Source organism: Staurois parvus, unplaced genomic scaffold, assembly GCF_062004578.1.
Source record: "Staurois parvus isolate SC_StPar_1 unplaced genomic scaffold, SC_StPar_1.0 ptg000154l, whole genome shotgun sequence".
Lineage (NCBI taxonomy): Eukaryota > Metazoa > Chordata > Amphibia > Anura > Ranidae > Staurois > Staurois parvus.
Genome location: NW_028317950.1, coordinates 21233093 through 21244685, shown reverse-complemented (window position 1 = coordinate 21244685; position 11593 = coordinate 21233093). Strand labels below are relative to the sequence as shown.

Below are 11593 nucleotides of genomic sequence, written 5' to 3'. Positions count from 1 at the left end.
GGAGCGTGCACGTAGAGGGGACTCCTACATGACTCCATAGGTCCTGTCAGCTCAGGGGGAACATATAGAACATGGAGTGTATCATCGCGGCCAGAGGATACTTTAAAATATAAACGAAAAGAAAAAAGAGCAAATACATGGAAGTGATATAAATATTATTATTATTATGGTTGGTTTTATAAAAAACAGAGTTTATTGTCACTAACCCAATCACCATGGATTTTATTTTACAGAAGAAGACCGCTTGAATATAAATAACTGCTACTAACTCCAAGGAGGGCAGATGTGATTCAAAAGACACAGCTCTTTCTTGCAACATGGCTTATAAAAAAAATCAGATGGTACAGCACGTGCACGTTTCACGAGATGATCTTTTGCAATGCTCAGATTACTGTTTTTCATAGCTGAGATGTATGCTTTCCTTATCATTGCTTACTTTCCAGCCTTTTCTTATGCCTTTCTAGTTAAAGAAGGGTGCAAAAGATCCCAACACATAGAAAAAAATACACTTTTATGTCCATAGCATTACAGTTCTCATTTAACACTATCCTATATTATGGGGGTATATGTGAGCAGGTCCAACCACTTTATATGAATACTATTGACAATATTTGTGTGCATCACATAGCTACAAAATGATTGACGTTGTGTATCTGACATGCTACAGTAAACACAGCAATATAGTCATGCATCAAATGAGGACACGGGCAAGGCACAAACAACTGTGCGTCTGTAGATTATCTCTGTAAACATTAATAATGGGAGTAATAGAACAGAGCAACCTGCTGATGGAGCAGAAAACTTTGACCCCCTCATTCTTGCTGTTATATACAGTACACACACCCCCTCACTCCTTGCATTTGGGCTAGCCGAATCCTCTGCTCTCATAGGTGAGTGATGGTTTGCCGATACTCAAATCTATTCTGCAGGGGGGGGGGGAGATAATAGACCCTCACATATTTGAAGCATATATTGTACTTTTTGTATTAATAATTTTCTGAAACAAAACAAAAACAAAAAAAAATATATATATATTTTTTTTTTTAATCTTACTTTATTTTTATTTTTTTGTATCAATATTATTGTTATAATACATCATTTATATAGCGCTGTTTGTGCAATGCTTTACAAATATATATATATTCATAGACTCTATATATAAGGTCCTCTTCTTAAGATGATATTAATTATTTATTTTCACTACAAATTGCCTTAAAACTTTGCCTAATTTCAAATAATTTTTAAAAATGACCTGAAAAGCGGTGATGCTAAAGAACCTCTGTTGGTCTTGTGATTGGGTTCTGTCAAATAATTTCACTTACATAGCACTGATGCCTTTTTTCACATCACTTTACAGAGAAAAGAGGATGGAGCTGAATGCCTCCAAATGGAATGAGATCTTTGACATCTGCCACAGGGAAACATTAGTACTTTATTTAAGGCTTTCAATTGCAAACAATATTTTAGCCTTATAACTGTATGTTGTTTATTTTTGTATTAATAGCATTAGAATATGAATTCCTTTTTATTTAAAATGCCTATATTTCTATTTTTACACAATACCTGAAGACCAAACTGTCTAGGGACATTTACAGGGTTTAGACAAACTATAACACTGCCAGGGGTGTTTGTATATGGGTCCTCTTATTGCAGATAAAAAAAAAGGAAAGACAAGATTGGTATATTAAAATTTCACTTCCTACAAGGCCAACTTTATTTTAACTAGTGTCAATGTTGTATTTTAAGCCCTTGTATTTTGTTCAAAGGCAGACTCCCCTATGGGCTAATCTGTTCTAATCATAAAAGAAATTATGGTGGAGCTTGTATAATCTACATGTCGGTTCAACATAGAATGCAATTCACGTTGGTCAGGAAAGGAGAGACCTTCTTGCCTGTGTGCAGGGGCGGACTGACCATTCGGGCACTGCCCAAGGGCCCAGGGTCAGTAGAGGGCCCCATGAAATGCCCCTGGTACCTTTTTTATAGGCTTTTTTGAGTGTGGGCAAGGACACAGGGGCCCCATGATCCCCTATTGCCTGGGAGCCCCATGAGTTGTCAGTCCGCTCCTGCCTCTGTGCTTGATGGACTTCAGTATGTATTGAATATATGAGGTCTTATGCTTAAGGGTCCTTGCACATGATACTGACGTATGAATGCTGGATCTTCCTGGCAGGAAGTTCCTGCCCCCCCAAAAAAACGCAAGTATGGTCCTTGTAGTATGCGTATTTACACACATATGCGTGTATGCATGTAAACTTTTTCTAGCTCCCACAATGTTAAATAATATAGGGGAGGTGTAATTTACACATGCATTTGTACTTGTATTTTTTTTACTGCTCTAAACAAAGTGCTAGTTAACTGATATTTGAAAGGAATGTTGCGCACTCGGATCAGTAAAACAAAATGGCTAAAAATGTGGCACCCATGTAAAAGAGCCCTTATGGTTCCTACAACCAGTTGTCAATTTTTTTTCAGACTGTTAAGTCCTTTATCTTAAGATTCTTTAAACATTGTTGCAATGTTTAAAGTTGTCAGTTTATGTGTTGGTAATTTGGGGTAGCCTTAAAGTAAATTTGGATTGGATCATTCAAGCATGACTTGTAGTAATTGCATAGAGTATAGGGTGCTATACTCTATACTGGTGCTTAGGACCAGTCAATAAGATTTTCCAGTATGCTGGATATTCCCTACATCAAGAATTATTTGGTTTTCTTTTCAATAGGGAAAGGGCAGGTTTTCAAACTTGAAAACTCAGCGCAGCGATCTAATCAATTATGTCTCTGAGAGATTGGAAGACATGTCTGGTAGAATTTCTGGAAGAATGTCGGTCTTGCATGGACTCACACATTAATAATCCACTCAGGGTGATATAGCAGCTAAAAAATAATTAGTAGAAAAATGAAATCCTAGTTCAGACATTATAGGAATATACTATTCTAGAACAGAGGTTCCTAACCATTGGATCATGGCTTCCTTTCTGCTCTGGATTCTAGAACCAGGATAGTCCTGAGCATTGCAGTGCATGCAAGCAGAGGTCTAGTGCTGGAACTCCCTGAACTCCAATGTAGCGGGATTGCGGGCTGGTAGTGTCTTAAATATTGGAGCTGGGCCTTGGACTGTTGGGAGGCTCCAGTATCCATTTTATGTCTGCGGCAGCACAGAGACCTTCCTTAACTTTTGAGGTAGCAATCCTAATTCTACAGCTTGGCAAACAAGCTACAATCCAATTGTAGAACTTCTGCACAATCCCTTTAAGATTTACTGAAGCTATGTACTGTGAGGGCCTACCTAAAGAATCTATTTGTATCCAGTCAGGCAAGCCCATGCACAACATAGCTGTTGTAGAAAGAGGATTGTGCAATTACATTGTAACATGTATGGTCAACTTTAAAGGACTTCTAAATCCAAAATGTAACATATTGCTTACCAGTCCTTAGGTGTGGTGTCTGCATTAGTTCTCTTTTTTTTTTCATTACATTTTTTGCAAGTACAAAAAAATACCCATTAATCTTGCCAAAACTCCCATGTGCTTGTATCTTTCTGTGCACAGATCTGAAATATTGAACAATGTTATTGACTTTCCAGTTATCTTCTGTGTACTACACCCCATTTCTTTTGTAATGGAGATGAAGAGATGGGGTGGTGCTTGTAGTCCAAATTTAGAGAGTATGCTGCTATAAACACAGTGTAGTGGGTGAGTGTAGTCACACTAGGGCATGAAGTGCATTACTTACCAGGTGAAAATAAAGGCAAAAACGAATGCAGCCATCTCATCTAATTACTGGTTAACTGCAATATATTACATTGTTTTCAGGCTTAGATACTTTTTAAGCCTTAGATTAGTTTCCATATAAAACGCTGAAACATTGTAATACAATAGTGACCACCTAATCCACATTATCCAGCCCTTCCTCACCCAATGTGCAGTAGTTTCCCTGTATAAGTAACTTCACAGAAAGAAAAGCTATAAAGTAATTCACTCTTCTAGGAATTTACTGTTCCTTCCTGTACTTTGTACAAGTGTGAAGCAATCATCTAAAACACACTTCACTTACCTGCTGAACATAGAGGTTTTACAATCTTTTATACCTGTGACTGAATTTATACTGGTAATAACTAAATAAATACTAAAATAACAGCCAAAAAAATGTTATTTTTAGAGTCACCGCTAAAAATAATGCAGACAGTACTTGGAAGTTTAACACTTAGAATAAGAAAAAATATGAAGATGAATATTAATAAAAAAATATTTAAATATTAACAAAATAATATAAAATAAATAGATATACAGTATATTACATGTTAGTCATGTTTCACTTAGTGAATTATTATTACTAATAATAGTAATAGTAATTTAAGATGTAGTTTTTTGCCAAATAATGCAATCCACTCCCATACAGATCTTCCACTTTGACACAGCAATAATTCAGATTTTTCATACTATACTATTTATGTATGATTCTTGCTCTGTGCAGCTCACCTTTTTAATACATATGAAATGTGTCGGTATGCAGCTGCCCAATTCACACTGAACATGGTGGGTTCACTTGTTTGGCAATGCTGCCATTCATAGAACAACTTGTATTTTTAAAATGGATACAGGGTATTCTCCAATTGTACAATATGGAGATTGTCACATTACTTTCCTTCCTCTTAATCTCATCCAATCAGAGAATGCCTTTGTAACCATTGAAAGACATAAAAGGAGTATGAATGATGGCAGTCCCACTGAGTGACCCCCTGTGGTCAGTCTAAAGTAAGGAAACTGCTCACCCAGAATCTGTGATGACCAAAAAGTTTGGGTCACCAACTACTACAGTGATTTCCAGCTTCCCCGGCTGTCCATCATGTATGAATAATGTGAATTTACATTGTGCCCTGCTGGACCAATGCAAAACAACTAATTCCTGGAATTCAGCTTTAACTCATACATTCTATACCATTACAAATTACCTTTCAATAGAGACAGACCTATTGCCTATATTTCTTTAATACAGAAAACTTCTAGTAATAATGCCATCATATGCCATAAAATATAACTGACTTTTTTTACAGAATGGACTTCTCATAACTGTTTACATAAGATATTTCCATATTAATAGGTCATTTTTATCTTCCCTGCAGTGTAACACCAGAACAATCAGAAAGCATCTGAGAGCATTACCTCCAACATGCCATTCACCAGCAACAACCCGCAGGTGCCCCTCTCTGACATTAAATTGGGCATCAATGACTTGCCGGTTAAGGTTCCACTAGATGAGACCCCAACAGGTGAGGCTGGACAATACTAAATAACTGAAATTTGAATTATGTCAGCTATAGGTCCTGTTTAAAGACTAGGCCAGGAAATCTAAATCTCAAAATCATGTGTTGGGATATAACACTTCTGTGCTCCTGATTCAGAGATCTTCGTCTATAAAATGTCAACCCAAGGCCCTTGTAGGCCTTTGCCCACTGCTCTATGCAGGTCCATAATTTGTTGTAGGCCCCTAAGATGTCCATTGGGATTTTTACAACAAGTGAGCCTACACAGAGCAGGGTTCAGTGCATTTACAGTGCCTTGAAAAATTATTCATACCTCTTGAAATTTTCCATATTGTGTCATGTTACAACCAAAAATGTAAATGTATTTTATTGGGATTTTATGTGATAGACCAACACAAAGTGGCACATAATTGTGAAGTGGAAGGAAAATGATAAATGGTTTTCAAAATTTTTTACATATAAATACCTGAAAAGTGTGGCGTGCATTTGTATTCAGCCCTCCTGAGTCAACACTTTGTAGAACCACCTTTCGCTGCAATTACAGCTGCAAGTCTCTTTGGGTATGTCTCTACCAGCTTTGCACATCTAGAGAGTGAAATTTTTGCCTATTCTTCTCTGAAAAAGAGCTCAAGCTCTGTCAGATTGGATGGAGAGCATCTGTAAACAGCAATTTTCAAGTCTTGCCACAGATTCTCAATTGGATTTAGGTCTGGACTTTAACTGGGCCTTTCTAACACATGAATATGCTTTGATCTAAACCATTCCATTGTATCTCTGGCCATATGTTTAGGGTTGCTGTCCTGCTGGAAGGTGAACCTCCGCCCCAGTCTCAAGTCTTTTGCAGACTCTAACAGGTTTTCTTCTAAGATTGTCCAGTATTTGGCTCCATCCATCTTCCCATCAACTCTCACCAGCTTCCCTGTCCCTGCTGAAGAAAAGCACCCCCACAATATGATGCTGCCACCACTATGTTTCACGGTGGGGATGGTGTGTTCAGGGTGATGTGCAGTGTTAGTTTTCCATCACACGTAACATTTTGCTTTTAGGCCAAAAAGTTCAGTTTTTGTCGAATCTGACCAGAGCACCTTCAACATGTTTGCTGTGTCCCCCAAATGACTTCTCGCAAACTGCAAAGGGGACTTCTTATGGCTTTCTTTCAATAAAGGCTTTCTTCTTGCCACTCTTCCATAAAGGCCAGATTTGTGGAGTGCACGACTAGTAGTTGTCCTGTGGACAGATTCTCCCACCTGAGCTGTGGTTCTCTGCAGCTCCTCCAGAGTTACCATGGACCTCTTGGCTGCTTCTCTGATTAATGCTTGGCCATGGCTTGGTAGGTTTGCAGTTGTGCCATACTCTCTCCATTTTCGGATGATGACTTGAGCAGTGCTCCATGAGATGTTCAAAGCTTGGCTTATTATTTTATAACCTAACCCTGCTTTAAACTTCTCCACTTTATCCCTGACCTGTCTGGTGTGTTCCTTGGTCTTCATGATGGGGTTTGTTCATTATTGTTCTCTAACAAATCTCTGAGGGCTTCACAGAACAGCTGTATTTATACTGAGATTAAATTACACACAGGTGGACTCTATATACTAATTAGGTGACTTGTAAAGGCAATTAGTTCCACTAGATTTTAGTTAGGGGTATCAGAGTAAAGGGGGCTAAATACAAATGCACGTCACACTTTTCAGATATTTATTTGTAAAAAAATTTGAAAACCATTTATCATTTTCCGTCCACTTCACAATTATATGCTACTTTGTGTTGGTCTATCACATAAAATCCCAATAAAATAAATTTACGTTTTTGGTTGTAACATGAAAAAATGTGGAAAATTTCAAGGGGTATGAATACTTTTTCAAGGCACTGTAGGTGGCAGAACAATTTAGATGCAAATCTAAATCTACTGAGAGTATACACTGTATATATATACTGCAGTACTTGTACCTACAACATATTCCTTAATTACTATGCCACAAGGCACAAGAAAACCTCAAGACAGAGAATTATTAATATTTTTTATTAACATATTCAGTTACATATGCTTTTCTGCCCACAGAAAATAGAACTAGAGATAGACATAGACATACAAACCAAGACTATGCAGTATACAACATAGAATACACAGTACCAGGGGCGGACTGACCATTTGGAAACTCGGGCACTGCCCGAGGGCCCGGAGTCAGTAGGGGACCCCATGAGATGCCCCTGGTACCTTTTTCATAGGCTTTTTTGAGTTTGGGCAAGGACACAGGGGCCCCATGATCCCCTATTGCCCGGGGGCCCCATGAGTTGTCAGTCCACCCCTGCACAGTACAGAGGTCAAATGTATGTAATGTACAACATGAAATTTAGACTGTGGCTATTAGGAGTATGTAATGTACAACATAGCTTGTGGGATGCTTTGGTCAGGGGTATGTAATATACATAATACCATATACAGTGCAGTGATTAGGACTATGTAACATATAACATGTCATATATAGCACAGGGTCCGGGCTATTTGATGTACAACAAACCTCATATAGTGCTTGGGTCAGGAGTATACAATATACAACATAGCATATAGGGTACCAGGGTAAGGATTATGTAATGTCCAACACAAAGTATAGAATTGAAGGTTTTAGACTATGTAATGCACAGCATACAGTATATGCTGCAAGATTCAGGTGTATGTAATGTACAGTACAGTGGCTAGGACTATGTAAATTGCAATGTAGAATATACAGTGCAGTAGTTAGGAGTATGTAACATACAGCATAGTGTATAGAGTGCAGTGATAGTGTCGCTAGTGATAGGGTCAGTGGCGACCAATTATTTTCTCTGGGGTTGGCGGTCAGGACAGACCAGTCCCGCCTAAGTGCTATTATGTGTGATTACGTACCTGAACAGATACCTCAATGTCACCTCTTAGTAAGGTCACAGTAGACACTGTCAGGCAACAGATCACTCTGCCCAAAAGGGCTAGCATAGATCCAGTGCAAGATGCTAAAATGAGTATTTTAAAGGAACTGAAAATCTGGTTGCAACCATTTACATTCAGATATTTTCATCAGCAGACCTCAATACTTTTAAATGTTGGAGAAGCAGATATGTCTTATGACATTATGATGTCTCTCTATAGATTCCTCATACACGACATCTATTGATCTGCCCCATGAGGAGGCAACTGAAGAAATTGATCCTTGGGCCTTGCCTGAACTTCAGGTATCTGGTCCTACATGGAAAGGTGAGTTCTGAATAAGGTTTTTTAAAGTTTGTTAAGCATAGTTAACATTAGGTATATATTTACTATTTAAATCCAAACCCTTATCTTAGTTTTGGATAGAGGAGGAAAGTAATAAAACCCTTGTCAAAAAATTGTTTGTGTGCATGTGTTTTTTTTGTGTGTTTAATATGGGGAGAATTCAGATCACCTCCTGTCCCAGAAACAAAACTGAAACTGGGGGGAACATCTCTACAAAGTGAGGATCACCTATTAGATAGTTGCCATTGGAACAGGGGTGCCCAAGGAAAGATTTCCTGTTACCTTCTGTTACCTTCATTACTAATCAGTTGAAAATTGTAAAATTCAAATGTCCCCATCATGTTTTTCTCCCCGTAACAACCATGATCAGGACAAATAGAGAGGATGAATCTTCGCAGGTCTGAGAAGGGTTTCACTCTCAATCCAAAATCAAATTGGGCTTTAGATATACTGAAACTACTAAATGAGTAATATAATATTTCTTTACCTTCTGTGCAGAGATGAACAATAAAGAGAGAACGAAGAGAGTTGTGATGGGGCTGGTCAAAGGTTCCCTACTTCTAGGATTCCTCTATTTGTTCATCTGCTCTTTGGATGTTCTGAGTTCAGCTTTCCAGCTAGTTGGAAGTAAGTAAACCTTTCAAAATAAAAAGTCTGGTCTTAAAGGTTACAAAGCTGCACAGTGATTCAGATTTTTTGTGATGGGTTTTTGAAGGGACTGTTCTGTGTATTCATACATCTTCTAAAGCTTGTAAATTTGAAAAAGGTAGAGTGAGAGAACTAGTGCAATGTTAAAAAAAAGTTAAAAAAAAAAGTTGAAATGTTAACAAATATGTCGAGGTGCTAGTAATGTTACTTCACTGAAGATTTCAAAAAGCAACTCCATTGGCTTTCTTTCACTTTAACACTCGCATCCTTTGGGCCTGTGAATCGATTAGTGTGCACTATATCCTATCTAGGGATGAGGTGCAAGTTCAGTCTTGCTTCATCATCATTATCATCATCAATATCAACAGAGTGCCCCAACATCTAAATTTTGAGTCTTCATCCATTTCTTGCTTTTTTGCAGGTAAACTCACTGGTGATATTTTCAGTGACAATGAAATTCTAGCGAATCCAATTGCTGGTCTGGTCATTGGTGTCCTGGTTACTGTTCTGGTGCAAAGCTCAAGCACTTCATCTTCCATTATTGTCAGCATGGTGTCCTCTGGAAGTAAGCATTTATACAAATTGCATACCAAAAACTTTGGGCAAAAAAAGACTAGAACAAGAAGCAGCTAAAGAATTTATAGGTGTTTTGAATTTACCTATTGTAAGTTCTGCAAAACAATACGTTAAGTATCAGTATATTTACCACTCTTCCAAAATAAAGTATAACTTAAGCCAAATTTTTTCCAGTTTTGGATAGAATGGCGAGGGTTATGACTTTCGGGCTTTTACTGATGTCTGGGTCTCTGTTTTGAAGCTCAAATCTCACTGTTTGTACTGGGGAATATTGTTATGGTGAGAAAAATGGAGGAGTCACAAACTTCCAAGTTTGGGTAAATGTGCAGGTGATAAATGTTAAAGGTGGGATTTCCACAGATTGGGGAAATTGTGGGGGAGATTTTCATTTCTAGTGGTGTCTCTGGAGGCAGGAAATGCAGGGATGTTTCTTCCATGAAGACATAAACCTCCTGCACTACTAAATTCAGCATATGTGAATCTGATGAATCCACTAGAGATAAGATAAAAAAACACAGAGGAACTCTTGAAGGTTTTCTGTATTATCAGCCTTCTAGAGGATCCTCCATTGGAATATAAGAACAAAATAGTCCAGCAGCAGAAATATGAGGTTTCACTAGAGGTTAGGGAGAGAAATAAAAGTTTGTCCATAAAATACTAAAGAATATTTTTAGGAAAGGCACCTTAGCTTTAGATGATGAACTTCAAGCAATGCTAAGGATTTCTTGGATATCTGAAGATATTCATAGCTGACAGTCAAAAAAAGATCCCGCAATGGTGAGATCATGAATACATGTCTGAAGACCATCCTTTGTCTTTAGACAGTTTACAGGGAGCCTGGTTGATATAAAACATTGAAGCCACAATTTTGAGATTGCTTTTAGGGTCAATAGTCATTCTTAATAGGTCAATAAGCATAGTACAAGTCATAGGTAAAAAAGTAAGGATAGAGCACATTTTGCCCTGGCAAGCCTGTATTTTTTCATATCAGATAGGATTGTTTGGTTTTACATTTTTCATGGTATGTTTCTTCTATGTGCAAAATTCATGTCTTCTTCTCTTCTGCAGTACTAAATGTAAAAGCATCTATACCAATCATTATGGGAGTGAATGTCGGAACTTCAGTGACCAGCACATTGGTGTCCTTGGCACAGTCAGGAGATCGCAATGAGTTTCGAAGGTAAAATTCACTAATTGTGTTCAGTACATTATATAATATTTTCACCTGATGGAGCACAACCTGACAAGATGCTTAAGATGGGATTTTACAACTACACTGTGATATACAAAGTTATAGGACCCTACTAGACTGGAGTAGCATCTGTGTAACAATCTGGATTGATTGGTTTTAGGGCCTTTGGTGGTTCAGCAGTGCATGGAATGTTTAACTGGTTGACAGTGATTGTACTACTGCCTATTGAGCTGGGAACAGGCTACCTCTTATACCTCTCTGACGCTATCATCAAAAGCTTCAATATCCACGCTGGAGGCCAAGCCCCAGATATCCTCAAAGTCATCACCCGGCCCTTCACTGATCTCATTGTCAAGGTAAGGGATGTACTACTTCATCTATCTATCTATCTATCTATCTATCTATCTATCTATCTATCTATCTATCTACCTTTATGTAAAAATCAGTTGGTCTATCTATCTTTTTATAGAAATCATAGTATTATCTATCTATCTATCTATCCATCTATTTACAGTGGGGAAAATAATGATTTGATCCCCTGAAGATTTTTATAAGTTTTCCCACTTACAAAGAAATGAAAGGTACATAAGTTTTATCATAGGTGTATTTTAAATGATAAAGACAGAATATTTACCAAAAATCCAGAAAAAACACATCATACAAAT

At 37.7% G+C, this 11593-nt stretch overlaps 1 protein-coding gene across 1 annotated transcript in view; it reads left to right on the top strand.

The window, feature by feature from the left end:
- Positions 1-758: 758 nt before the first annotated feature.
- LOC149463628 (sodium-dependent phosphate transport protein 2C-like) overlaps positions 759-11593 on the top strand; it is a 29985-nt gene continuing 19150 nt past the window's right edge. The window contains exons 1-7 of the mRNA XM_089675208.1: positions 759-890; positions 5125-5271; positions 8390-8494; positions 9011-9139; positions 9582-9725; positions 10805-10916; positions 11089-11284. Coding sequence (XP_089531334.1) covers positions 5172-5271; positions 8390-8494; positions 9011-9139; positions 9582-9725; positions 10805-10916; positions 11089-11284 — 786 coding nt within the window. The 5' untranslated portion in view covers positions 759-890; positions 5125-5171. The remainder of the gene's footprint in view (positions 891-5124; positions 5272-8389; positions 8495-9010; positions 9140-9581; positions 9726-10804; positions 10917-11088; positions 11285-11593) is intronic.